The sequence below is a fragment of the Dermacentor albipictus genome, chromosome 4 (genome assembly GCF_038994185.2).
Source record: "Dermacentor albipictus isolate Rhodes 1998 colony chromosome 4, USDA_Dalb.pri_finalv2, whole genome shotgun sequence".
In the NCBI taxonomy this organism is placed as follows: domain Eukaryota; kingdom Metazoa; phylum Arthropoda; class Arachnida; order Ixodida; family Ixodidae; genus Dermacentor; species Dermacentor albipictus.
Window position 1 is genome coordinate 138,775,740 of NC_091824.1, and position 26,885 is coordinate 138,802,624.

At 44.5% G+C, this 26,885-nt stretch overlaps 1 protein-coding gene across 2 annotated transcripts; it reads right to left on the reverse strand.

Moving 5' to 3' along the window:
* Nucleotides 1-12,340: 12,340 nt before the first annotated feature.
* LOC135895808 (uncharacterized) lies at nucleotides 12,341-26,709 on the reverse strand. 2 transcript variants are annotated; one of them, XM_065423989.1, is made up of 2 exons: nucleotides 25,056-26,709; nucleotides 12,341-21,417 (listed from the first exon to the last, which is right to left on the reverse strand). In XM_065423989.1, exons 1-2 carry the CDS (start codon nucleotides 26,399-26,401, stop codon nucleotides 20,463-20,465), a joined length of 2,301 nt encoding a protein of 766 aa, XP_065280061.1. In that variant the 5' UTR covers nucleotides 26,402-26,709; the 3' UTR covers nucleotides 12,341-20,462. The 2 variants fall into 2 exon arrangements, with proteins under 2 accessions (XP_065280061.1, XP_065280062.1); XM_065423990.1 differs by having other exon boundaries at nucleotides 21,293-21,430.
* Between the last annotated feature and the right edge of the window lie 176 nt (nucleotides 26,710-26,885).

The following is a 26,885-nucleotide window of genomic DNA, read 5'->3' on the forward strand; positions in this document are numbered from 1 at the left end:
CGTCTTAGCTGGAACGGACGTGTGCCGGTTCTGTACCTTCTCCGCTTTTGTTTTGCTTTAGGCGAGTGCCATGACCTGAAGGAACTGACGCTTTCCACACGATATATGACACTTATTCGCACCTGAGACAGCCCTCGCAATCTCGCAAGTCTGTTCTGTCGATTTTTGAAGCAAACTTATTCTTCAAAACAGGAACATTATCACCTGGGTAGAAAGCGCAGCTTATAGTTAACGACGTCAACTCCAACACAACCTCTACACGGGTTGACCGATTGATTGATTGATTGATTGATTGATTGATTGATTGATTGATTGATTGATTGATTGATTGAAAAACGATCGATCGATCGATCGATCGTTTTTAACATCCCAAAGCAACAGAGGGGTTAGAGAGACATGGTAGGAGAACGTGGGCGTACAAAACGCGCAGACAGCGCTCGCGTTTCTGCTGTCGTTCCGATCTTTTTCGGTGTGATGAATCGCTACAAACTTGCTCAGTTTGCTTTTATAGTTGAGGATTCCGGATCAGTTTTGGCCGCATTTTCATTTAATGAGCACCCAATGCATGGTAGACGATCGTTTTACATTCCATGCCCGTCGGTATGGGGCTTCCGCGGCCGGGCATCGAACTTGTGACCTCGTTCATCGGCGGCAGAACGCCACAGCCTGCGCGGCGCGGTGCCTCAACCCTACGCAGTAAAAGGAAGGTATGGAAACGAAAGACAGAACAGAGAGGCAAGATTAATCCACATGCACTAAAAGGAGCACTCATTGAGAGTCCATCGATTTCCAGAATCTTGGCTCGTGTATAGCTCATGCAACATTTTGCAGTGATCTTTCTGCAATAGGCGGAAAGAAACAGCTTTGACATCGATTTTTGTCCATACAATGTAACTTCGATGTACCTCATATTATGCAGGCTGCTGCTGCTGCGGATGATGATGCTAATGATCCCTCTTGACCTCAGAAGCCGACCTCCACAGAATTCAATGACCAATTGTGGTGTCGATGTGCACGTCCGGATGAAGCGCCGTCCTCAGTGTTGTCTCTTTTTCTTATCCCTTAACCCTTTTTCTCATATAGGGAAGCGAACCGGACACGCGTAAAGCTGACCTCCCTGCTTTGCCTCTCTCTCTCTCTCTCTCTCTCTCTCTCTGTTGTCTTGAACAGTATGTAGGCATTAAATGGCCAAAAGGAAAAGTCTACAAGAAAGCAAGACAGACTGCAATAAGTCTACAGACAACCTAAAAGGTTGTCTGAATTCGCTTTGGCAAGAGTCGCTGCAGAGGCGTCCGCTCCAGGTGACGTCGTAGTAAATGCGTTGCGCTTTCACCTCTGGCCCGTGCGAGGCCATGGGCGACGGCGCTCGTCGGAATGGGCGAAGGAAACAAGAACGGGAAGCGAGGGCCGCAAGTGGTCGACCGACGACGTCCGGGCGTGGGCGGACGAGACCCGAGGCGGTGGCGGGCTCCCTCGACGCCGACGCTTCGTAACAGCCGCGCCCCGCGGAAGAAGACACCAGACAGGCTGGGCATATCCTCCCTCACCTCCCCCCGCCCCCCCTATCCCCCTTTGTGACCCCTCACCCAACTTTCAAACGACAACTGTTTTGCCGACGTTGCGTTGCTCCGGCGCTTCTCCTCCAACGGCGAAGCTCAGAGGGTCGATATACCGTGTGTACAAGCAAACGTTAGCCAAGCTGTTTAACGAAAAAAAAAATAATAATAAACGCACGGTATATGATACAATCGTAAGATTCTTTTGCGCCGTTTTTTTTTTTTTTGAGCAGCTGGGCTAACGTTAGCTGGGGCACCATATATATATACAAGGGCGAATCAGAAGGGCTTTGCCCCTATTTTTTATTAGCGAAGATAAAGTACATACAGGTAGTTAGAAATATACGTACTATTCTACGTACCTCACACTATTTTTCCACGTAGTCCCAACACCATGCCAGCGCAGCACTAAATTTGAGGTTCCTCTGTTGTAGAATTCGTTCGGCTAAGTGTGGAACCATTCCTATACTATCCTCGTTCGTACAGCAGCACGATCGTATCGACGAGTTCAGTGTGGCTTATCTAGTAGGGGAAATCATAAAGTCGTGCGAGTTCAGTCCCATTAATCGCCCGCAGGTGTTATATAGAAAATTAAGAGAGACACATACAAAGGAAATTCGCATTTTATTGCGATTTTGGGCGAATTATCGGCATCACCGTCGTCGTGGTGTTCCGCATGAAATCCAAGTGCGATAAGGAATATTGAGCGGCCTGCGCGCCGTATTCTGTGGGTGCGAGGTCAAGCGCGCGAGGGCCGATTTTAAACATGGCGGCTTGATGCACGCCCAATGATGGAGGTCACGTGATCAAGCGCGCGCTATAGGAGATGAGAGCCAGGGAGAAAACAGGTTTATTGACTGCGTGGAGCGAAGAGATGCACATGACCAATGCACTTCTGGGTAAATCTAAGGGTACATAGACAAATATATCGAAGACATAAATGTAAGAGAAAAATTATCAAATGTTCCAAATGCACTGATTGAAAAAGTGAAAACTCCCGATCGGAATAAACGTGCTTCCTTTAAAAGCCGCTCCAGCCTCAGCGCAACCAATCGACTTTCCAAGAAAAGGAATCAAGGCAATTATTGCACTTTAATACGAACAACAGTGTTAGAGAAAACATATTGCATATGTACTCAGACTGAATCGGGGAGACCGGGAAGTCTCATCTGGCGATCTCCTTCAACGTGCCAGCAGGCAAAATGAAGTAGAAACATATAATCTAATGGAATAGCATTTGCTATTCAGATCGTATTCGACTTCAGAATTCACTATTAAAAATTATCGTATAGCCGTTTCCGTTCGAATATAACGCATAACAGCACCTTTGAAGTCTACAAGGTGAGGGGCCGATGTAAGTGAGGACTCTTATTCCGAATGATTGTGCTGCTGGAGAGTCGTGACTGTTGCGCAGACGAGCAACCGTCACGAGTTCCTGAGAGAATTAATGCATGGGTGTTAATCAGTTCTGCTGAACAAGTTCGCAGCTGTCATTCAATATAAGCGCCCCGTTTTGGGGTTGCCTGTAAATGTGCTAACTTGATTCAGGCAAGAAAAACATCTTTTTTTTCACAGTGTAGCCATCTCTGCAACCCAATAAAACTGGGTGCCCAATGTGGCACCACACTTCTTCAACGAAAACAGAAGATATACAAATATCTCTACGAGTATGTGAGGCATGCCGTTCCTTTATTTGCTTCATTATTGCTCTTATGATAGTGGACCAGATAACTGAAAGCAGCTGTTTATATACAGAAGCTGCTTAGTTGAGCGGAAGTACAATTGGGAACGGCATTACGTTTATGCATGAAATATAAGATATGCGTAACATGTTTTTCTCAGAAATCAGACTCAATAATAATTTCTTTCGTTTCCACCCCTGAAAAAAGCCGGAGGACACAGCTACCACTTTATATTATTTTTGTATTTTTTTAATTAAGCGAATTCTGGCGTTTTACGTCTGGGGATATGGTTATGAGGCACCCTGTTCAGTTCTTACCACCTGGGGTTCTTTAACGTGCACCCATACAAAAGTACGCGAGTGTTTTTCCATTTCGTTCCCATCGAATTCCGCGACTTGGTTTGTACCCGTGAGCTCGTGTTTAGCAGCGCAACGTCATATCCTCTATGTAGGCACTAATTAGGCTACGGAGCCCCCCCCCCCCCCTTTTTTTTTTCATTGTTGTTGTTAAGCACGTACTGGATAGAGAAAAAAAATGGCTGTGGCTTAGCTAAGGTTAAGCCCAGGATGCGAAGCATACTAGCCTTTATTTTAACGCGATAGCGTTAAGGAGCTCGTGTCGCAGAAAAGCCGGTGTCGTCGGCGTCGGCTCAGGCGTGCGGCGCTTGCTCAGGCGCACATTTCGTTGTCGCGCCGAACGCTGCGTTGCTCGACACTCACCGCGTCCGATGCGGGGCGCGTAGTCGCTGCGCCGTAGCAAAAAACAGTCTCTGTAGCAGGCCGCAACCTTTGCTTCTCATTCCAACAAGCAGCTCTGTCTCCGGGAGGCATCTCACCTCGTGAGTGTCTAGCAGAGGCAAGCGCAGCTGGTTATATACCGCCGCGACGCCGCGAGCGACGGCGCGAGTTGGAGCCCCGTGTCTCCTCTGTCGTGACGTCACGGTGTCACGTGGTCAGCCTTGAATGCGACGCCGCGAGTTGGAGCCCCATTTCTCCTCTGTCGTGACGTCACGGTATCACGTGGTATTGAAGGCGACACCGCTACGCCTGAGGAGCTGGGTTGAGCCCTAGTAATATGCTTCGCATAAAAAAAGGGTGGCGTGAGGTGGGAAGTGCTACGCTCGTCCGCGGCGTCAGCTACTGAGTCAGTCCGCGGTACTAGCGCGTGTGGCGGGGATTGCCGATACTGCAAGGGGCGATAGCGAGTCGCTCGATGTGAGACTCCCTTGAGTGATGTCGCCGCGGTCGCGTTTTCGTACTGTGCCGTGAGCTTTAGGCCGCTGAATATGAACATTTGGCAGTACACAAGCAACCATTGTTGCGTGGACGCTATCAGAGCTGTTCAAAAATAATTTCCCGCTGCTTCTTTTTCGGAATCCAGTACATTAATTCATAACACAAGCATGACCATGTGTCATGCATTTTTCAAATATGCTTCTTACCGCTCCATTTCCATTCCTGTGAACCTACCAGAATCTAGCATCAACAAGTTCGTAGACAAAAAAAGCGCCGTGGCATTAGCCGGGCAGCGGGCGAGCGTGTCAATGCGCGTTTTCTGTCCTTACCGAACGTCGCAGTCCTTACGCTGTAGCAGAAATCTTCCGCGCGTCTGTGCTTGCTGCATGCCCGAGTTCTAGCCGATGGCCGTTTAAGGTTCTAAGTTTCGCGAGCCAAGCTTCACGCAGCTTCTTGTCCTGCGGCTACGTGTGAATAAGCCTGACACCAGGCTCCGTTGCGTACGTCGGCACTGCAGCACCGAGCAGTAGCCTACCGTGCTGCACGCCTCAAAAAGCAGCCACTATCTATTAGAGTACTTTCAAATGCTGTCAAGCAGATACCCCAATGCGGGAAAACCTCACCACTTAATAAGAACCACAGCGCAGGTGAGACTTTAAACTGTCGTTTTCATTTCGCTTCGGCGCTCCCGAAGCAGCCGACGCGGCCGCTTTGTCCACGGTATCCCTCATGCCACGTCACGCCGACGGTGGCGCCAGCTTTTCCAGTGGTGGAGCTCGCCCCAATAGGAGATAAGAGCCAAGGAGAGCGCGCGTCTCATGTACGCCTGGCCGTGGCTGCGCATGGATGCATGCAGCTGAGCGAGCCGGGATGTCTGGTGCTATGAACGACCTAATTTTTCCAAGAAGCCATCGACTACTGCACCCGGCGGCGGAGGGATGCCCCACCAGCAACACGCAGCTGTTACGGTTGTGGTTCACGCCTCATCATTAACTTCTTTTCAAGACAACAACGTCGTCCTCCTGACCGTCACGAAGTGGCCACTTATCGGTGAAAGACCCCTCGTCGAGAACTCCCGGGGAAAGCATCGACGACAGGCGGTTGCCTCCTATTGTGCCACGTTGGAGATAGGTGCGCCACGTTGAAGCACAACGAACGGCGCATAGAAGACAGGAGCACAACGAGTAGCGCATATAGAAGATGGGAGCACAACGAGCAGCACATTGATGACAGCACCACGAGCAACACAGTGGAGACCAGTGAGGGGCGACAGAGGTGGTGAACGATTCGGCGTTTGTGAGTGGCCAGTGGATTCCCTCAACGAGGGAAAGATGGGTTATTTAAGGCCGTCCCGGCCCCCGTGGTAAATCAGAACCGCTTGAGACTCGTATAGGAGTCACAACCATGTGCCAATGAAGTGAATACAATATTTTTGTTTTCCTTTTTTATCATCACGATGCCCGGCTTCGTCGTCGTTTCCCGATTCCTGCAGTAAAGACCCACCTCACCCGGTCGAGATCGTATTACTGGTGTTTTCATGGGCTTCGTGCGCGCTGGAGTCCTAGTATAGTGTTCCAGAAGGTTGCCCTTTCTAGGACACTACATAGTTCAATGACTCTAATACGCGCTGTCTTCCCGCACGCTTTGTGAATTGGAGGTCGCGTACTCCGATGTTTCTGCGCGCAAAGTCGGAGGATGGTTTTGCAGACGCGGCACAGCTGAGACCATACAGTAGGTCGTGGTTGAGACAGTGAAGCTAAAGCCCCTTCATCACTTCGACGAGAGATGTGCAGAGGGGCTTTAGGTGAATGAGCGACATCACGAAGCTTTTTTCTCCGCGCTGTCGGCTCACGCACCATTGCGACAGGGATTGTTGCGTGCGCTCGTCGAGTGCGAACTCGCTGCATGTTCATGCTTACCTGTGCGCGCGTGACTACTATGCCACTTTAGTAAAGTAATCAAATGTCTATTGTAATTTCTACGGTCTATAAGACAGCGAGCTTTATTACTCGCAATTGACCAATACTTTGCTATGGCTATATGCTTCGCCTTCCTGCAAAACCGTAATTTTTTTTTACAAGCCATCAACGCACGTAAACTATATCCTGAAAAATCTGATTAAAAACAAAGCGAGCGTAAGCGCTAGATCTTATTATTATTATTATCATTATTATTATTATTATAAAGGAAAAACACAGGTAAACTTATATTTAAAAAAATAAATTTCATTAAAGGGCCTCACCCGGACTACGACTATGCGAGGGATGCCGTTCCTTTAATCGCTTCATTATTGCCCTTATGATAGTGGACCAGATAACTGAAAGCAGCTGTTTATATAAAGAAGCTGCTTAGTTGAGCGGAAGTACAATTGGGAACGGCATTACGTTTATGCATGAAATATAAGATATGCGTAACATGTTTTTCTCAGAAATCAGACTCGATAATAATTTATTTCGTTTCCACCCCTGAAAAAAGCCGGTGGACACAGCTACCTCTTTATATTATTTTTTTTTGTATTTTCTTAATTAAGCAAATTCTGGCGTGTTACGTCTGGGGATATGATTGTGAGACACCCTGTTCAGTTCTTACCACCTGGGGTTCTTTAACGTGCACCCATGCAAAAGTACGCGAGTGTTTTTCCATTTCGTTCCCATCGAATTCCGCGACCTGGTTTGTACGCGTGAGCTCGTGTTTAGCAGCGCAACGTCATATCCTCTATGTAGCCACTAATTAGGCTACCGAGCCCCCCCCCCCCCTTTCTTTTTCATTGTTGTTGTCAAGCATGTACTGGATCGAGAAAAAAAAGGGGTGGCGTGAGGTGGGGAGTGCTACGCTCGCCCGCGGTGTCAGCTACTGAGTCAGTCCGCGGTACCAGCGTGTGTGACGGGGATCGCTGATCCCGCAAGGGGGCGATAGCGAGCGGCTCGATGTGACGCTCCCTTGAGTGCTGTCGCCGCTGACACTGGTAGCACGATTTCCCTGCGACGAAGGGCCGCTCTCGTCGTTGCTGGAACGAAAGCGTGAGAAGCGTAGTGCCGCGAAGACGGGCTGTGCGGCGACGATGGCTACGATTTGACGCCAGAGTAGCGCGCGCCGTCTGTATATATGGAAACAAAGCGCTGCGTGAGTGGAGATCTGTCTGCGGCGGCTGCTGTTAATCGGGCTTACGCGTCACCTACGTGCTGCCTCATGCAGTTTGTTCGCGCCAGCTATGCTACTCTCAGCGCTCTCTTCGTAATATAAACCGTGTGCCTATAATCATAATACAACATATTGACGCGAAATAATAACATGTATAGAGCTGCACTCAAATTTCGCGTTAGGGAGTATCGTAATCATCGGTGAATTTTTCTTTGTCTCGCGTTTTTGCTAATCGAGTGACGCACTTCCGGTGACGGTCTCGCTAGCGCAGCGAACGATTTTGCGCGTCCTGCACGAGAACGACTGATCAGTGCCACAATCACGAGCAATGAGGCAGGCGTGAGAGGATGAGAGCAAGGTTGCGACGCTAGAACACGGTAGAAACTGACATTGTTTCGTTCTCTGCGCGCGCGACTACACAAGCAGACGAAACGGAGTCGTACATTTTACTTCGCAAGGTGCGAAGTAAAACAACAACACGCAGACATTCGGTTTGTTTTATTTATTGCTCTGAACTTCAGTTCGTGTATAAAAGCAACAGATGAAACAAATAACTGATGTAGCCTTGAATAATTCTCGAAGCCACGTGTCACTATGAGCGACGTCACAGCACTATGTAGGCGCACTTGCGCAATGTACGTCGACGAAGGACAAACGGCATTTGGTAGATGTGCAATACTTACCAGACACGATCTTTAGCGCTCATTGTATGCACTGCACTTGTGAGCTCAAAGTGACCAGACCTGGTGAGGGGCCCTTTAAAGGGACACTAAAGCAGAATATTAAGTCACTAAGGATGTGTTATTCGTAGCGAGAACAGAACCTTTCTATAAGTGAGAAAATGACGACAATGGGAAATCGGAGTGGCGCTACCTGATGTGGACAATGGTACCCGTAGGCACGAATGAACGTTGGTCAGCGCTGGCTGACTGACAGAGCGCGGCATGTAAGGAGGTCACGTGGTTACGCCAACTTGTCCGTTTTAGAACGGGTGGTTCGAATTCATTGACAAGCAGCAGCACGTGTACCTTAGGCGGCAATATTTTCTACGCAACAAAGTTATACATTGGCACGCGAAAAACGATTATAGACATTTAGACGAATAATCTATATCGATCTAGCTCGACTTAATATTTTCTTTTAGTGTTAGCCTGCGAAATATTTAGATACGCGAAAATAATTGTACTCTCAGAGTGCACTGGATCGCTGGGCACGCTATCGGAAAAGAGAAGTATTCGTCTTGATTTTCTGTCTTAAAACCAATACTTTTTTGCTTGTTGACAAACACGGCTGGAGCTCGAAAATATGTCGGTCTCGAGCGCTTCGCCATTTTGTTCCCTCTTCTTTTCTGTGCGTCTATGCGTCATTTTAAAGAGGAAATGTTCCGCAGCCTTCTTAGATGCAGCACTCTTTTTTCCGTGACACTCATTTAATAACTGCAATTTGCGCACCAGACCGGTGCGCTCTCTCCAAACAAACTTTAATCTGCATCAGTCGGCTTCACCGCTTTGCAATAACGGCCGCCCGTAGCAGCCTGAAGACCGACAGCGCCCAAAAGTATTTTTTTTCAAACATCTTGACTTTTTTTTTTCGTTTTCATTTTATTTCTCCCCCCTTCCCTCCTTTCCTTTTTTTAACTCGTGGACATTTTCGTAGGTTTTTTTCCGTTGAAACCACCGGACGATCGGATCTTCATCCGCAAATGCTTGGTTCGAGGCAAAATCTACTAAACAGCGTTGAATAGGCATTAAAACAATAACTTCACATTGCACATCCTTGCACTAACAGCCGACAGCACCGGGGAAGGGCAGCACACGATATTTAAACCAAAATAGCGCGAGCATTTTATGTCCCCGTGCTGTCGGCTCGACCACTAGGCAAGTGAGTTGCGAAAAGAAGCCAAAAATTGCATCGAATTTTTTTTGTAAGCGGACTTCCTCACCTAACTTAAGCGCATGGCGGCGCAGTATTAGGCAATGACGGTAACAGGGGAAGCTAAATGAAGGCTACGTCCAGTGTTGTGTGTCATCCTGAAATGGAAGTTATTCAAGAATCATTCCGGCTTTTTTCGAGGCCTGCCGATGGAATGTTAATCACCAACACGGAGGAGACCCTGAGCTTCTGCATGTGGAAGCAAAGAAGCAAAGTTACACCTCCCAATTCTTCATTGAAAGCGAATTCTTGTGTTGTTTTGCACTTTGCCCTTCTGAACGTGCAGTGCCCAGCTGACCACTTCATCACGACAGTGACTGGTCTACTGCGTCTGCCCTCTACCGGCCAAGTTCCAACATATAAGCAAGCATCGTTGACACTGTCTCTTAACTTTTGGCAGCAGCGGTTGTGGCCATGAGAAAGCCGCTAATCTACTGCAACTTTTGCTACAGGTTCGTCTTTTTTTTCCTTTGCTTTCCAAACATACTTTTCTCTGTGTATACCGCTGCCGCTGCTGCCAAATCACGTACTGTTCACGTACTGTTTAAGAAATGGACGCATTACGCACTGATGTTGCTTAGATGCGTAACAGCCTTAACATGTTCAATGAACTTTTCAAGACGGTTGAGAAGCACAATACCGAGCTGTTGAAAACAGGGCTCCGACTGATGAAAATGGCCTCTTGGCGCGCAGGGTTTCTGAACTGGAACTGTACTCCGGCTAAATAACGTAGAAATAAAAGGTGTCCCTGCAACCAAAGGCAAAAGCTGTCTTGAGGTTGTTCAGTCTACGAGTGATGCTATAGGATGCAAAATCGTGCCTGAGGATGTCGATACTGCACGTTGTGTACTAGCAAAAAAAAAAAACAAATATTATTGCATGCTTTTGCTCCCGAGAGAAAAAAAAAAACTGAGTTCGTGAAAAAGGCACGCAAGGCTCGCTTTACCACTGCGACCCTTGGGTTTCCACAGAAAGATCAGAAGCCCTTATATGTAAACGAACATCTCACACAAGATAGGAAACAGCTGTTTGCACAAGCTCTTGAACTGAAAAAAGCAACAGATTGGAAATACCTCTGGACAGACCACTGCATAATAAAAGCCAGAAGGACAGATGACAACCATGTCTAGTGTATCTCTAGTACGGATGATCTTGCCGTTTTCACCTAGCTAACTAGTGTTGACGGCTGCATATCTTAAACTTGCCCAAGAATGTTTTCTTGTCAGGATCTTAAAAAAAAATATTTCAGTGATGAAAGTCCCAAGTTATTACTGATACATATTAATACTCGTAGTCTACGAAAAAACTATGACAGCCTCATTGTATTCCTTTCTGTTATTAATCAAAACTTCTCTTTTATCTGTCTATCTGAAACATGGTTGTCACTGGACGATAGAAATTTATATGCGCTACCGGAGAAGAATGCAGAGTACAGCTATCATGCTACGCCAGGTGGCGCCAAATATGCAATATTAATTAAATTGTCATTGCCATACAAGCGCAGCAATGATCTTGCTTTTCTAATTTGCTCTGAGAGTTTATATGGTTAGAATTTGATCAGTGTTCTTTCAATTGATGGGCAGAACACAGTGTTAGCATGCATTTATCATTCACCATCATTGTCATACTCTGAGTTTTGTCTACAGTTTGAAAAAATGTTGCACAGTTTTACGAACGAAAGCAAAAATGTCATCATCTACGGAGACATCAACATAAACATTATTGAGCCTAATATTCCATCATGTTCTGATTATATCAGGTGTTTCCTTAGCTAAGGCCTTGCTTATTTAATTACTTCTCCAACTAGATGTGACATGGCAGGATCTAATACGTTAATTGATCACATATTAACAAACTTTACTACAGATTAAACAGCAGGAGTCGTTGAGCACAGCATAACTGACCCTATATTCCTGACCTTAGGTACAGAAAATTCTAAATCGACTGAAAAGAAAGAGAAAGTATAAAGAGAAAGTATATAGCTACTGACTAGCCCCAAAACTTGTTTCAGTAATCACAGGCTATCTTGGTCAGACCTAACTATATGAATTGAGCCCAATGCAATTTACACCGACTTTGGTGAACAAACATGCTATGTGTACTAAGATAACACAAATGAACAAACATTTTCTCCTCTCTTCCCAGTCACACCATCTTAGACTATTTTTGTATTTCACCTAATTACATAATTACTTATTTTTAATGAACTTCTTAAATAGTATGAGGAAAATTGGCTATTGGAAAATTATAGGACATCATGGAAAATTTCCGTTACATTTTTCTGTTGCTATATACGCGCTACATAGTTTTTTCCAAGCTTGAAAGAATCCAGCAAAAATTGCTTTCATTGCTTGCTTTCATTGCAAATTGCTTTCACTCAGGCTTGGAAAAGAACTCGTGTAGCACATATTGAGCAACAAAAAGTTGGCTCAGGAATTTTTCAGGATGGTCTACAATTTTTTCATTGACACTTTTGCTCTGAATATAATATTTAATGAAGGTGATTACTCATAACTAATGATGTATTTAAGTGAAATACACAAAGTAGTCCAAATTCCTCCATGCGACGGCAAACATTACCTTGGTTCTGTCCAGCTATGCTGCACTAGTGTATCCTCAAATTTTGGCACCTGTTGCCTGGGACACCCTGTATAAGCACATGCAAAAGTTGGCACTAAAAAAAAAGTAATTGTTCTTGGCCTATCCTCAAACAACTATGTCAACACTAAACGGCATGTTTCTCATGTCCTAATTTTGTTTAGAATTGTTATTCTGTCATACAAAACACAGTAGGCTCAGTGATGCATAAACTTTATTAAGTCACAGTTATAAAAGCAACACTAAACACTGACACATTGTAAGACAATACAGTCACTTTCATCACACAGGTGACAAATAAAACATCACACAGGAGCAACAACTTGTCACATTTGTGTCACCTTAATTAAGAAGCTAATGGGCACACAATGATCAATACAAAACAAAAAAGTACCTGAGGATTTCAGAAGGAACACAGTATCACAATGCAAAGAGATGACTTCTCTCTGAACACCAGAGGCAAACACAACTGGTGATGAGGGCTACGAATAATCTGCGAGTGCAGACATTCAGGCCATTAGGAATAGTGAACCAAAACTTCAGCGCTCGAAAAACGACTCAGCTAGATAGCAGGAGCATCAAAAGGTTGATATGCATGCCCCCACTCCAAGGCAAGGCACTGTTCATTTGTCAATGTTGAGGCAGAATTCAAATTGCATACTGCACTTAGCCTACAAATTTACGACAGCCTGTGGCAGACTGATGCAGGGCCATGGTATAGCTGGCACAACGTATGTGGACAAGGATGATAACAAATACAAACAAATACCACTACTAACTGAAGTTTGTTTTGAGCAGAAAAAGATATTTGTACAAGTGGGCACCTGTGCATCATACATACAATAAGCACCAACAAGGACGTGACGTGAAGCAGTGTCCAATGACAGATATGACTCCAGAAAAGCAAGTTCAGCGGTATACAAAGAAAGGGTCATATCAATGACGCATGTAATATTTCTTATTATAGAATGCCTCCAATGTACCTCTCGTGGCAGCATCTTTTCTCCTGCCCAGAATTTTTACATCCTCAAATCACTGGACGCATTTTATGTCAAGAAATATCGTGATAAATGTGTCCGTGATACATCTCTTTCTTTGTATATCACTGAATTTGCATTCTTAGAGTCATGCTTATTTTATTTATTTATTTACAGGCTACTGCAGTCCAATATTGTAGGCCCAAGCAGTAGTGCGGGACAAAGGTTTAGACACTGAAACAATGTATGGAAAGGCTATATTGGTGATTCGACACTGTGTCGTGTCATGTCCTCGTTAGCACATTCTGTATGCACGATGCATGTTTCTTCACTTCCTGCAGATATTCTTTTCTGCACAAAATTAATTTTAGCTGATAGTGGCATTTATTCATGTCTGTTTTTCTTTGTTTGCCTGCATTCTTCGCACCTGCTATACCATGGCATATACACTCTGTTTAAGTAGTTCTGCGCAGCAGAGCCAAGGCTACACGACCTGCAAGTGCAGATTCTTGCACAGTGATATATAATACTACAGTTCATAAGCCATTGGATGACTGATTGAAGAGTGGACGATGGCCTTTACAAGTGGTTTTGTTGGCAAGCGTCTACTTGGAAGCATCTTTGCAGGTCACAGTGCGGTTTATCGTGCAATTTTGCTTTATTCTTTAATAAAATATTTATTGTGGATTTATGATACTGAAAATAGAGTTCTCCACTTGTTCGAATGAAAACATGCAAGGAACGAAAAAATTAATGCAATGCATTCATATGGGCACTGATTTACATATAAAAAGTATAACCATATAATTGCTTAACAGTGGTTAAATTCAAATGGAGGAATGCCTCCTTCGTCCTTCACAAAAATGACATCCGCAGACTCACTTGTGTGGTATCATTCCAAGCTGCTCTGTTATGCGAAAGGAACGAATAAGTTGGCATTGAACATGCTTGGAACAGCGCAGAAGGATTGTGGTAAACATGCCCAAATCCTAACAAAGGAAACGGCTGCACTCATGAATGGCAACAAGTGCACTGTGTACAAGTCGACGTTACAAGAGGGATCAAGAGATGGCACCACCATCCCCTGCGACAAGCTGGCCAAGTGGTCCTTCTGAACCCTCCACTTCCGCGACCTTTGTTACCCTCCTCCTCTTCTGTATCTCGAAATATCTTAATGCACAGCCTTTTTTGTGTCAAATATGGAACAAATTTTCTACCACTGCTATCACAACAGGTGATGTCGCTACGCAACTGCAGCCTTAGTAGATGCTGCCACCGCCTGCACTGCAGCCTCGCCGCTAGAAGACGACAAGGTGTGGAAGGGCACCTTTAGGATATTTTCGGCCCACTGATTTATCGACGAATCCTATAGCTTCTATCGCGCTGTATGGAACTAGTGAAACATAGTAGAAGCACCAATTCATCCAATAATAGGCTTAGCTAGACTGATGCATTGTTTGAGCAAGTCGTAACATAGAGGCACACATGCAAGACAAACTGATGGAAGCCAAAATAAAGTAAGAACTAGTAAAGTCAAGTCAAAGCTAGTAGTAGCACACACATTGAAATGAGACAAAATGCAAAGAAAAAGGTACAAAGTAAATACAGACAAAACAAATGGGTCACAGCAAGTTGCAGCCATTGCAGCAGTTACAGTGCAAGTATGAGTATCCACAACAGTGCCCCTTCTGCAATACCAGGTGCGCAAGGTATTTGAGGACACAGCTTGAAAACACCATAGACATTAACATTCTTGTTCTATCTGCCTAGGTGCTTATCTTTGGCCACACCAACCCCTTCGCCGCCTATCTACCACATTTATTCCATGGTGTGAGCTTCCACTCTCACAAAGGAGATGAAGCCACACATTGTTCTAGTTGCCTTAAGTGCCAACCACAGTGACCTAGCGATTGCCACCTTTCTGAAGGCCCCAAAATCCTTTGTTTTTAGTGCAAGATGAGAGTTTATGGCCAATTATAATCTCTGACGTGGACAAATAAGCACTGCCACACAACTTGTCAGACGCTATTCAGGCAGTTGAGTTTCTCGAAAAGGTGGAGGCCATGATGAGTGAGAACCATGAAAAACCTGATTATGCCCATTGCCGAGCAGCTTGAAGTCACTGAGTCAACAGTCAATGTTTCTGTGCACGATGTGAACATGTGCTGCTCTTAATTGGTGAATTTGCTTGCTCCTTCAGCATATGTGCAACCCAAGAATATCTGGTTCTGAACTTCTGTGGCCACATCACTCAAAGTACAGTGGACTAACCTGTATGCTGCTGTGTATGGCAGGCATAAGAGAAAGACTAACAGCCACATAATTATAAAAAGTCGCTACAGGCTGTTATTGTGGAAGCACTTCAAAACGTCAACACACTATCTGAATCAAGTATGTTACCATTATTGTAACTAAATTCAGTCAGTAATTGAGGCCGAAGTTGGTTTTATTTAGCAGCCCTAAAAAAAAAAAGCAGCAATAGAAACACTGTGAAGTATTTCGAATGAATATATAGAATCTTGTCTGAAATAATGCTGTTATTCAGGAAGTCGTCACTACATGTCATCAAAACCTTGTGCACCCACTATAACAGGCAATTTTACAGCTAGACTAGCTAAAAAATTGTATTTTTTCTGACATTCTACTATCACATAAAACCAACTTACATGCTCTAAAAACCAAAAACAGGTACAAATGTTCACTTACATATAAAATGTATGGCATGATCCACTGTTAAAGGACACACGCAGCTGGTATTCTGCCATACATTATTGCCAACATATATACAGGCCAAATTTTTATATATACATGTCGTTACATCAACCACTCATTTCGGGTAAAAGTGAAGAAATGTTCCAGTTACGGCCTTATCAGTTGCAAGGTGTTCCCTTTAACAGTGCACCATGCTGTAAAACGGACCTTTCCAAAAAGTACACTGCCACATGGGCTTGGTAGCTACATCCAAAGTGTCGTGAGAGTAAGGCTTAACAGGAGTTCGTGCCTATTGCATTTATGCACATCACCAAATGCAAACAGCCCCTGCTGGCCTCACAGTCTCATTCATTGTAAGTCAATGATGCCCTATTTCTTTTTTTCCCCCCATTAATTCTTGTTCGAAACATGGGGCGCGATCGGAGATATTTTGTTCGATATGCGTTCTGTTCAGTTGCTGCAACCCCACAAAGTTGCAGTGTGCAAAATTTATGACAGCGGGGCGGAGAGAGCAGTCAATCAGGAAGCGGTGACCTCCCCGGAAGTTTACTTCTGTCGTTTGTCGTCTGCTTGCAGACAGTATACTACAAGACGAAATGTTTCTTGTCTTGCAAATGAATGAAATTTTTATCTAAAAAAATGTATTTTTTCTTCTCAAGCCCAAACACGTTTTCAAATAGCAGTACTTGTGCCTACTGCAATTTATAACTATTAGTTCCTTTGCATGGCCCCTAGGTGGTGTCAGACACAGCGAGAGAAAAAAAAAAAAATGACAGGAAGAGTGGCGCACTTTTCAAGAGGCGACAAGATTCCAGTGGCTAGCTGGAACCGATGATGGGGTCGATATATCTGTACAACCAACGAATTACTTGTTTCGAGAAACAAAAACGACGCCGGAATTCACTTTCTGCCATTTCTTCAAACGCGTTTCGCACCGCCACCCGCTCCCCTCCTTCCTCTAGAAATGCCAACACAACAACCTAAGTTCCCAACGGAAGCGGCATTTTCTCGAATTGAACTATGGATTGGATCCAAACGTGCCATGCCGCAGCCGCCGGTTGGATTCAATCCACCAGACGCGCCATGCGAAGCCATATGATCACTCCAAACTTCCCAGCTCCCGTCGGGTTCGGCGCCTAGCAGACGAAATGCTCAGTGGCAGGATGATTGACAGGAGCGTGTCGTCATTTTGACGTCGCCAAAAATGTGGCAAGGCCCCGTGGCTGGCGACGTCGGTGCGGAGTAAGCAAATCGCGCGCGCCGGTAACCGAACGAACGCGCCGAACAACCATCTCCGATCGCACCCGTGGTGTCCTTCAATGCTATTGAAACAGATGCCAGAAGAAAAACCGCCAGTCTTTACCAGCAGCAGAATTGCAATGTTAGTACCACTGTACTAGACTGCCCCAACAGTTACAAATACAATAAGAGCAAACCACTTCGCCATTTCCCAAATTATGATGTATGTGCTTTTTAAGTCGTGAATAGCAGCACCTGTGAAGCATAAAAGCTGAAGGTTCACTTTTGAACCAAAAAGAGGCAGACATGAGCAGACGGCCTATAATGGTGCGAGGCTGCCTACTGAATATTAAATGTGTTTCTTAAAGGGACCCTGAAATGATTTTGATGATTTTCTACCAACATACTGAGTCGTTAGAGTAGGTCCTTCTGATCATTAATTGACGCATCTAAGTGTTCCGCATAAAGAGTGTCATTTATTATAAGGTTTTAAAATTCAATGGCAAAAGGGGTGACGACATGAGTATGAACAGGAGTGAGTGTCAGTTTACAAGAGTACAAATGAGGGTCAGTGGCAATGATGTTGAGTGGACGCGTGAATGACTCAGTGACTGAGTGGTATGAATGTGAGTGAATGCTTGTGAAGTGGGAGTGGGCACGGGTATGAACATTAGTGGGTGCTGGTAAGTGTGAATAGAAGTGAGCATGAATGGGCTAGTAGAAATATTAGTGGGTGCCAACAAAGGTTAGTAAACATAAGTGTGAGTGAGTATAAGCCTGCGAAAATACTGGCGAGTGCATATGAGTGATTATCCACTTATTCTACTGACATGACCGTAGCAGAAGGAATGCTCTAGCACTGGCTTATGTTATGCTTTTAGGCCAGGCACATATGCATGTAGAGCTCATAGCATTGTGCATGAGCATGCACTAGCACCTCGGGTGCTTGTTGTGTGATGATGCAGCATGATGCAGCATGCTACGAGTTTGGTTCCGTCCACATAGGGGCCCTCGTGTATGCCAGGAAAAAAAAAAGTGTCAATCAAGTGTAGTGTCAAACACAACACTTATAAGGAAACCTTAGCTTTTATTAAATAATTTATTTTTAGCTTGCTCTGGGCACATGCCTTTCGTGGGATACATACTAACTTTATTGAAGATGCAGCACAGGCAGCAGCAGCAGCAAACTTGGAAGAGGAGAAACTGACAAGCAACACAGTGCTCTTAGACCACAATGACGTTTTGCTGTTTGCAATTTCGCCTGTTTCAAGAACTTGTAGAAACAGACTTGCTTGATGCAGGTACCCTACCTCTATTGTCCTTTCAGCATTAGAAGATTCCTTAGGTTATAGCCAGGGAAGCTTTTACAGCGAAGTTGTTATGGGCTAGTTCCCCCAGGATTATGTCAGTGTGCAGACACAAAATCCCGAAGATAGTACAATGCAGGGCCGACCCGTGGCATAGGTGAAACAGGTGTTAAGCACTCCCCATACGTGGGCCGATCCCAAATGTAGTGCAATGCTGGGACGACCCGTGGCTGAGGTGAAGCAGGCATTAAGCACTCCACATACATGGGCCAATCCCAAAGATGGTGCAATATCAGGCTGACTACGGCGGAGGTAAAGCAGGTGTTAAGCCCTCCCCATTCGTGTACCGATCGCAAAGATAGTGCAATGCTGGGCCGACCCGCGGTGGAGATGCAGTAAGGGGCCCACATACACAGTTTCGCTGGTCATCCTTCTTAACAGGGTGGAAGGGCAGTGAGTTTTTTTTTTGTGTTAACATAACTTATTTTTCAGTGTTTGATGAAATGTTAGTAAAACTGTACTAGAACAAGTCATTTGTAATCTTAACACAAAATTCAAGAGTTTGCAGTTGTGAAACAACCCAAACAACTGGCAAGTAATTTTCAGTGTGTTAGTTATTGGAGGCTAAAGAGCTTGCTATGTCTGTTTTGTTTAGGCAGAACATAACAAAGATGTTCTAACTTTCCAAATAGTTTTATATACTTGAAAATATTATTTTACCATAAAAGGAAACAAGACATGCAACATGAGCTGAAGTTGAAAATGTGTCTTTAAAACTTTCATTTAAGCTAAATGACCTTTATCAACACTGCGTGGTAGAATGCGAGAAACACCCGTGTGCTTAGATTTAGGTGCACGTTAAAGAACCCCAGGTGGTCGAAATTTCCGGAGTCCTCCACTACGGCGTGCCTCATAATCAGAAAGTGGTTTTAGCACGTAAAACCCCATAATTTAATTTATTTTTTTTTAATATAAAACAAATTCAGGAAAGTTCAATTGACTGTACTATTTTGAAATATGCACACATATGAAAAACAGGGAGAAACCCACAGAAGCAGGTGGTGTAGCGAATTGCAAACCCTACTCCCAGCCTTCCTAGTAACTGCCACTAGTGGACAGGCATGGCTTTTTGGAAAGGTCCGTGGCAAAAGATCAAAGAAAGTTATCACAGTGAGAGTTTGTAAATCATCACAAATAGGATTCAGTACCAACAGCACTGCCCCATCTTAAGCTTTGAACACTGTAGTAACATCACCAGTGTCATGACTACCACTGCACACATTGTTTCAAACGAATGAAAATCAAAGCCACACTGTGTTAAGGCACATTACGCAGTGGATACACATATGGTAATGGCTGAAAGGTGAAGATAAAAGTTATCAATTACTAGTGATCGGTCAGTATCTCCCTTCACTGTCCTTCAAAAAGCAACACTAATTAATTACACAAATAACACGACCAGTTATTGAGACAATCATGAGAGCCACTGTGGCCACAAAATACGCATGCAATTTATATAATAATGGATCAGACTAATGAATACTCATAGACCGATCTTACTACAAGTCTCAATGTGCCATCGCTGCTACAGCTACTGCAATGAATGCCAGTAATTAGGTCATGGTAAAAGGCACATAAGTCAACATTGTTTCCACTTCTTTTTCACTGTGACAAATAGCCAACTGAGATCTAAAGATCAGGAGGCAGTAAGGCGAGAATAAAATGATTGTACAACAAGATCGAATAGGATCCCTAAGCACTTCAAAAAATTTGCTAGAAAAATCCACAATGACGTTCCCCTCAACGTTGTCTTGAACCTGAGAGCAGTGGGGAAAGCTGTGTGAACTGCAGGAATCGTAGTGCTCAAAGCACAGGTTTGCAAGCACTGTAAACATGGCAAGATCGGTTCACTAATTGCTTGAACATGTTGACTTCAAGGACACAACCAACCATAAGGTTCCAATATGCTACAAGCAAAAGCTTAAGATATATGTATCTTGTACCTTGCCCTTATTCAGGGCATGGGAAATGAGGCACTGTTCACTAAACCTGGCATCAACTATGGTGCACATTGGAAGGAAAATCAAGATACGGGGCAGAGCACGTCGTAAACACTAAGGTAGTTTGCAATTGCATGCCAGCAGTCACTGTTCAGAGCATCTATCTGTGTGCTGTTTGCAGGATGGCATCTAACGGAGTTCTGGACAACTCCTGTGATAACGAAATAGTCGTCCTTCAAAATGTTCGTAGCTGAGACTACAGCCGCAGCTACCTCAGCTTCCGTTTTCCCACTGAATCTTGCTATGTAACTAAACTGACGGGCACTTCTAGCAAACAACTGAAACGCTTCTGCACATAGTCGGTCTGTCCTGTGCTGAAAAATAAAATCAACTGCACGGTTCAGAACACCCCTGTTCTTTCGTACTTTCTCAAATAAGATAAAGCTCTCATTATCAGTGCACTGCAACTTGGGGGCTATTTTGAACTCTACAATGTGATTGTTCCTCCACATTCCTTTTGAAAGCTCCCGCACAAATTCAGCACTGAAACTAGAGTCCGAGTATAAGGCAAGTCCATTTAGTGTCGTGTTGTGCGACAGTAAGTATGAGAGATCTTCAGCGGTTTCGAGCCTGTTGATGGCATGAACAGAGATTGTCGCCTGTTTGATGCTTCTGTTTGCCGCCAGGGCATGCATTAGGTCATGGAATTGACACCCCTCATCATGCCCCATTCCTATCTCCACTACTCTGATGTAATCTGTAGTCTTCAGCATTTCACAGACAGCTGCACCCTTAGCACCGGCGGCATCTCCAAGGCATAACTTAAAGGTGTGAATGCGCTTGCTTACACCAATAGCTTGAAGAAGGGTCGTCAGACTTCTCTCCGATATATGTGAAATTATTGGCAAGATCACTGCTTCGGGGCACAATTCAGGGCACACCACAACAGCTGTCAAACCCGGGATATCAGGCTCGCTCCAGGGTAGTTGCACACGGCCATAGCAGCTGTTCGCAGCCAAGTACTCCGCCAAGGATACTCTGAAAAATTGCACTGGCAGGTATTTACAAAGGCAGAACTTCACTGACAAGCACAGTGAGTCACATGCTTCAAGCTGAGGCCTGAGGACCTGGAAGCATGACATTTGCCGTCACAATTACAGTACATGCTAACAGAAATGCGCCAGCTAGCCCACCAATGTTTTAATAGTTACACTGTTGACACCAAATTTTTTCCCCTCTTTATTTTAGTAGCTGTAAACAAAACAGTCTCAAAATGTGTCTTTCTGGAATACCAAGGGCTGTACCAACAAACAGCTGTCGGTAACTGCGAGACCCTCTAGCTTGTCAGCTAACTTGCTGACAAGCTAGCTGAGCCCTCTGAAGTCTTCTTCAGACAAGCACCTGCAGCCCAATAGTCTAGGCTTTCTTGTTTTCTTCCACTTCATACTTACTAGATTCGAAGTTATGCCTTACCGAACTATAAAACAATAGCAGTAGAAATCTTGATAACTGGCAGTGTGAAGTAACAGCGGAATCTTTGCTCGAATTAGTTGGTGGGTCACAATTTAAATAAATTCATATCAAGAACTATTCAATTCATGGGCGGCCATCCTGTCACAGCGCCCGCCCTGTCTTTGTGTTCTTTGCCCTTACCTAGTTCACGCCATGAATTTTAAACTGCTGTCAAAAGCACTGCCATTAAATATGAGCGAATCAGCTACAGAGTCCTCACACATGGACACTTGCCTGCTCTAAACAATCTAGAACTGCAGCTTGTGGTGCATGTTGAAAAGCAAACTTGCACTTTATCTATTTTTTACAAGATAACTAATCTCAGTTTTCATCTTGTATTGCAAAGTTTGCTTGTCGTAGCTTCTTGCAATCATGGTCTCCCAAGTGGACTCTGTATCATACTTTTCTGCTTTCGGTAGATATGATATGCAAAGAACATTTACAACAGATGTCTGTGACTGACAGAACAATGTCCTGACAGAAGAGTCCATGCTATTTTTTTTCTTTTTTTGCTAGTATTAATCAGCACCAGGTATACTTGCGGACAACTTCCTGTGGCAAAGAAGAGAAAGCTAGAGGGGCAGAGCTTCTGTATTGCGTTACTGCACCAAGTAGTCAGGCAGCATTTGACAACATTTTCGCTTTCTTGGAGCAGACAGTGAATGAGCCTAGCTTCCATGTGAGACGCTGCATTTGCCCACATGTATTTTGCCATAGTTTTCTGTTGTAAATAAGTTGCTAAAGTTCTCACTTCCCCAGCTTAATCTAATGTGGATGTTAATGGGGGACATTATTTCAAAAGTGCTCTTAAATATTATATTCTAGGGCATTGCATGCCAAAACTACAATATGATTATGCGGCACAACCTAGTGGGGGACTCTGAATTTAATTTTGACGACGGTATACAGGTGGTTTTGCATCCCCCACTTCACCCCCTCAAAATGCAGCCACTGCGGCTAGGATTGGATCCTATGCCTTTAGGCTTAGCCACGCAATGCCAGAGCCACTATGCCACCAGGACAAGTTAAGAGTGCTCTTACTTGTGTGCACTTCGTACCCGCAACTTTCTCTTCATGGCCGCAGAAAGTTGCTTGCAAGTACAGCCAAGCTTTCCACTATTATCTATTTCAGGTTCTAGCAAAGGGTGGTGGGTCAAGAAATAATTTTTGAGACCAAATTGAATATGAATCGAACAGTGCCAGAAGTGACCCAAATGCAACTGAATACCTCAAAGAAAGAAAGAAAGAAAGGAAGAAAGAAAGAAAGAAAGAAAGAGGAAAGACATTGTCACCATTAATACTCAATGATGTTTGTACTCTATGTATTCACAATGTTCGGAAGTTTCTGTTGGACGTGATGAATCGTGGTTTATTAGAAGTCCAAACGGAGCATTCAAAATAAATGAGCAGTTTAGGAGGAAATGTCTGACCCTGAGGAATGTAACTTCTTGCGTTTTTTTGTCTACTATAGCTGCTGGTATGATGTTTATCATGCATTTGCTCCAATTTCATGTTTCAGCATGCACTTGAGGATTAAAACTATTTGAAAACTATTAGGAAAGTTGCCATATTTACAAACTATTTGAAGACCAAACTGAATAAGACATTATTCAATTCATTATTTGAAATTTTTAAATATTCACACACCCCTGAAGATTATATTAGGTTGCTCAGCAATTATTATTAATAGTGCTTTAAAAATGCAGTGAAATGTTTGGAGACATTTGAGAGCGAGTGCTGGGATGTCCTTTAAGAATTTCTTGATATAGTCACAGCCGATTTTCGGTTTCGAACCATTAAGTGCACACAGCTGAATTGAAGGAAGGCTTTGTCCAAACATTCTTGTATGGCCCAATCGAGAAATACGAACTTACAAACTGGGGGCAAGGCTAGCAAAGATACTCCACTAGTAATCTTACAGCACCAATCGCCTCACTGCTCGTCTTGCATTTGAATGCACATGAGGGAAGTCACCTTCACTAGAGAAAAGCTTACAAACTTAACTTGGCATACAGAAATGTGCACTTTGCACAAAACACGCACAATGTGCTGTTAAAGCTGTACAATTCAAACTAAAAAGGAACTAAAAACATACATTAATGCCTTGTGTTCAGTATGCTAGCCAATACTAAAAAAAAATTATGGGGTTTTACGTGCCAAAACCACTTTCTGATTATGAGGCACGCCATAGGAAATTTAGACCACCTGGAGTTCTTTAACGAGCATCTAAGTACACGGGTGTTTTCGCATTTCTCCCCTATCGAAATACGGCCACCGTGACCGGGATTCAATCCCGCGACCTCGTGCTCAGCAGCCCAACACCATAGCCACTGAGCAACCACGGCTTTGCTACTCAATACTGAACTCTTACGTATGCGAGTTATAGCACTAATGCAAAGTCCTGTTTACTTGTTAAAAAAAATGTATTTGCAATGTCATATTCCCTATGCCCAAGCTGACATAGGAAAATTCCGTGGTATAGGAACACCAAAGAGAAAAGCAAGTTTAGCTGTATAAGTAAATTATGCTGCTACAGTACCAGAAAAGTTATTCCTGCCATAAGAGGAAGCTTGGCAAGACAGGAAAAGAGCAAGTACCAAAGACAGGTGGCCAATGCTGCATTCAAGTTCCTGCACCAACTCACTGTGACGTCACAAATCTTTGACACCTTCTTCAAAATGAATTTCTATTGGTAGAGATGGACTATATTCTAAAGAAGCCTAAGACTGAACTTAAGTTTCAAAAGCTTTTGCTGCACTAAAATGGCTCAAATATGGGAAATTAATTTGCAATCTGCAGCATTAAATTGATGTATCCGTGTGGAGCTTTCGCTGCGAAATTTAAGAAATTGAAGTTAAGGCTTCATTTTCTTTCCTGGTAATCAACATTTTACAAAAAAATTAATGATAATAGAATGTCAAAAGAATATTTTATCTGTCTAAGCGCACTTGGTGTTGCCCTTTAGTATCCCTTTAAGTGAACACATTGCGGGTGCATGTTCACACAGTATCTGAACCGGTGAAGCACATAACAATTAAACATGTTATTATTTTATCTTCATACCTGCCTCTGCCTGTCCAACTAAGTTATTACCTCCCAGTGCTAAATGACAAATTCGATCACTCTAAAAAAATAATAAAAGCGAAGAGAAGTAAAGCACATACCTCACTTGCATGCAAGCATCCAAGCATCCAATAGTCAGCCTTTTTAGAGTCTTGTTTACAGCCAGTGCCTGGCAGAGTTGTCGTACTAGTGCCACACGTAGCCTGAGAGACATATGAAGCTCTTCCAACGTCGAGTTTATCATCAATGCTCTTGCCCAGTTCGTGGTGCTTTCAAGAAACACACATTCCTCAAATTCCAAGGTACGAAGGCAGGTGTTGTATTTCAGTGCCAATGCCAGAGCGCGTTCGTTTCTTTGAGTAACAACACCTTCTTTAACATACAGTTTCTCCACGGTAGTGTTGCTTCTAAGCGCAGAAAATAAAGCGCCCATTGAGCAGCTCGTATTTGCGAACTGCACGGTCAGCTCTGTCAAAGAAGTGCAGGTGTTGATGGCCTTCGCCAGTGGTTTAAGCTGAGCGCGATATATGGAACTAACACTGACTTTCTTCAGGGAGTTCGTCTTCCCCAGAAGTTGTGCCACGGGGTCGGTGGTCGGGAGGCGTCTGTCAATATTTCGAGGTGGGTTAAACGTCAGCGACTCACAGTTGACGAGGTATTGTAACGCATGGTACACATTCCTTGGTAGAGTCGCTTGGACGATCTTGACTCTTTTGAGGGTGCCGGCATTGCGTCGTAGCAGCGCTTCCAGTTCTGATGAAAATTTGAACTTGATCTCGGGACAATCGATCACGAGCTCTTCCAGACCGGCGACAGCATTGAGGCCCTCGAATACGTATTCGTGGCGCCTGGGCACTTCGTCGGGATTCTCTCCGGGGGTATTGGAGAGCACAAGCTTAAGCCTGCGAATGTTGCGGATGGGGCCGTCTCGCAGCGCAGCAGCCAAGCGAACGGGGTAGGACTTTTTGTTTGGATTGTCAGTGTAGTCGGCGTTGCTGGGAAGCTTCCGAGAGAACAGCTTAAGCTCGTCGATGCAACAGTGGCGCTCAAGAAGCCGCGTAAGTAGGCACGAAGACTGGACGGAACAAAGACTGGAACAAACACTGGAGTGTTTGTTGTCAGCCCTAGCGTAGGGCATTGACTGCAATATAACCTTGCCAGGCTTGTGCTCGAGAAGTTCGAAACCAAGGTTGTGCAGTGCTCTGTTCCATAGACACATTTCGACGCTCAGCCAACATCTTTGTCCAGATGTCCTCGCAGAGCAAGGACGATCGTAATACATTAGCTGTTCTAGACTGGGTCTCTTGAAATCTGGCGGATCCACACTAGCATCACTTGAGCTGTTGCGACAGTCGGGCGCTGCTTCATCTTCGCCGGCACATCTTTTAGCCAACGGCATAAATGCGACATCGAAATTGTCGCAGGGATCCTTCCTCTTAGGTGCCATTTACAAAGTTGTCAACAAGTGGTCGTGCCACTTGACTACTTCACACACATGCGCACTTCACGTACGATTTGTCAGCACTGCAACGGCGCTCACGCGTTGAAACCTGGCATGGAAGTAAGGACGATGTCGGTCAGGGAAGACCACGCTCAGTGAACCATCCACCTCCTGCCGCCTCTACGAGTTTTTCAGCAATGGCGTCCAAAGCCAAGCACAAAGGTTGCACGTTGCACCTTGGTTGCACCACGGTGAAAGCGACGCTGGCAATGGACGACCGCACGCCAAGTTTCATCCTAGACGCCAGCGCTCGTTTCTCCCCTGGCGGAACGATTTCATCTCCAACGCGTGGTCGCGCCCGCGTTCAGTTCGCGCTGCGCGCGAAACGTCTCTTGTTTGCAACGGCGCCTCTTCGGAGGACCGGAAATTATTATTGTGTTGTTAACTGTCACGACAGCAATATAAACACGAAAGGTGTCATAATATATGG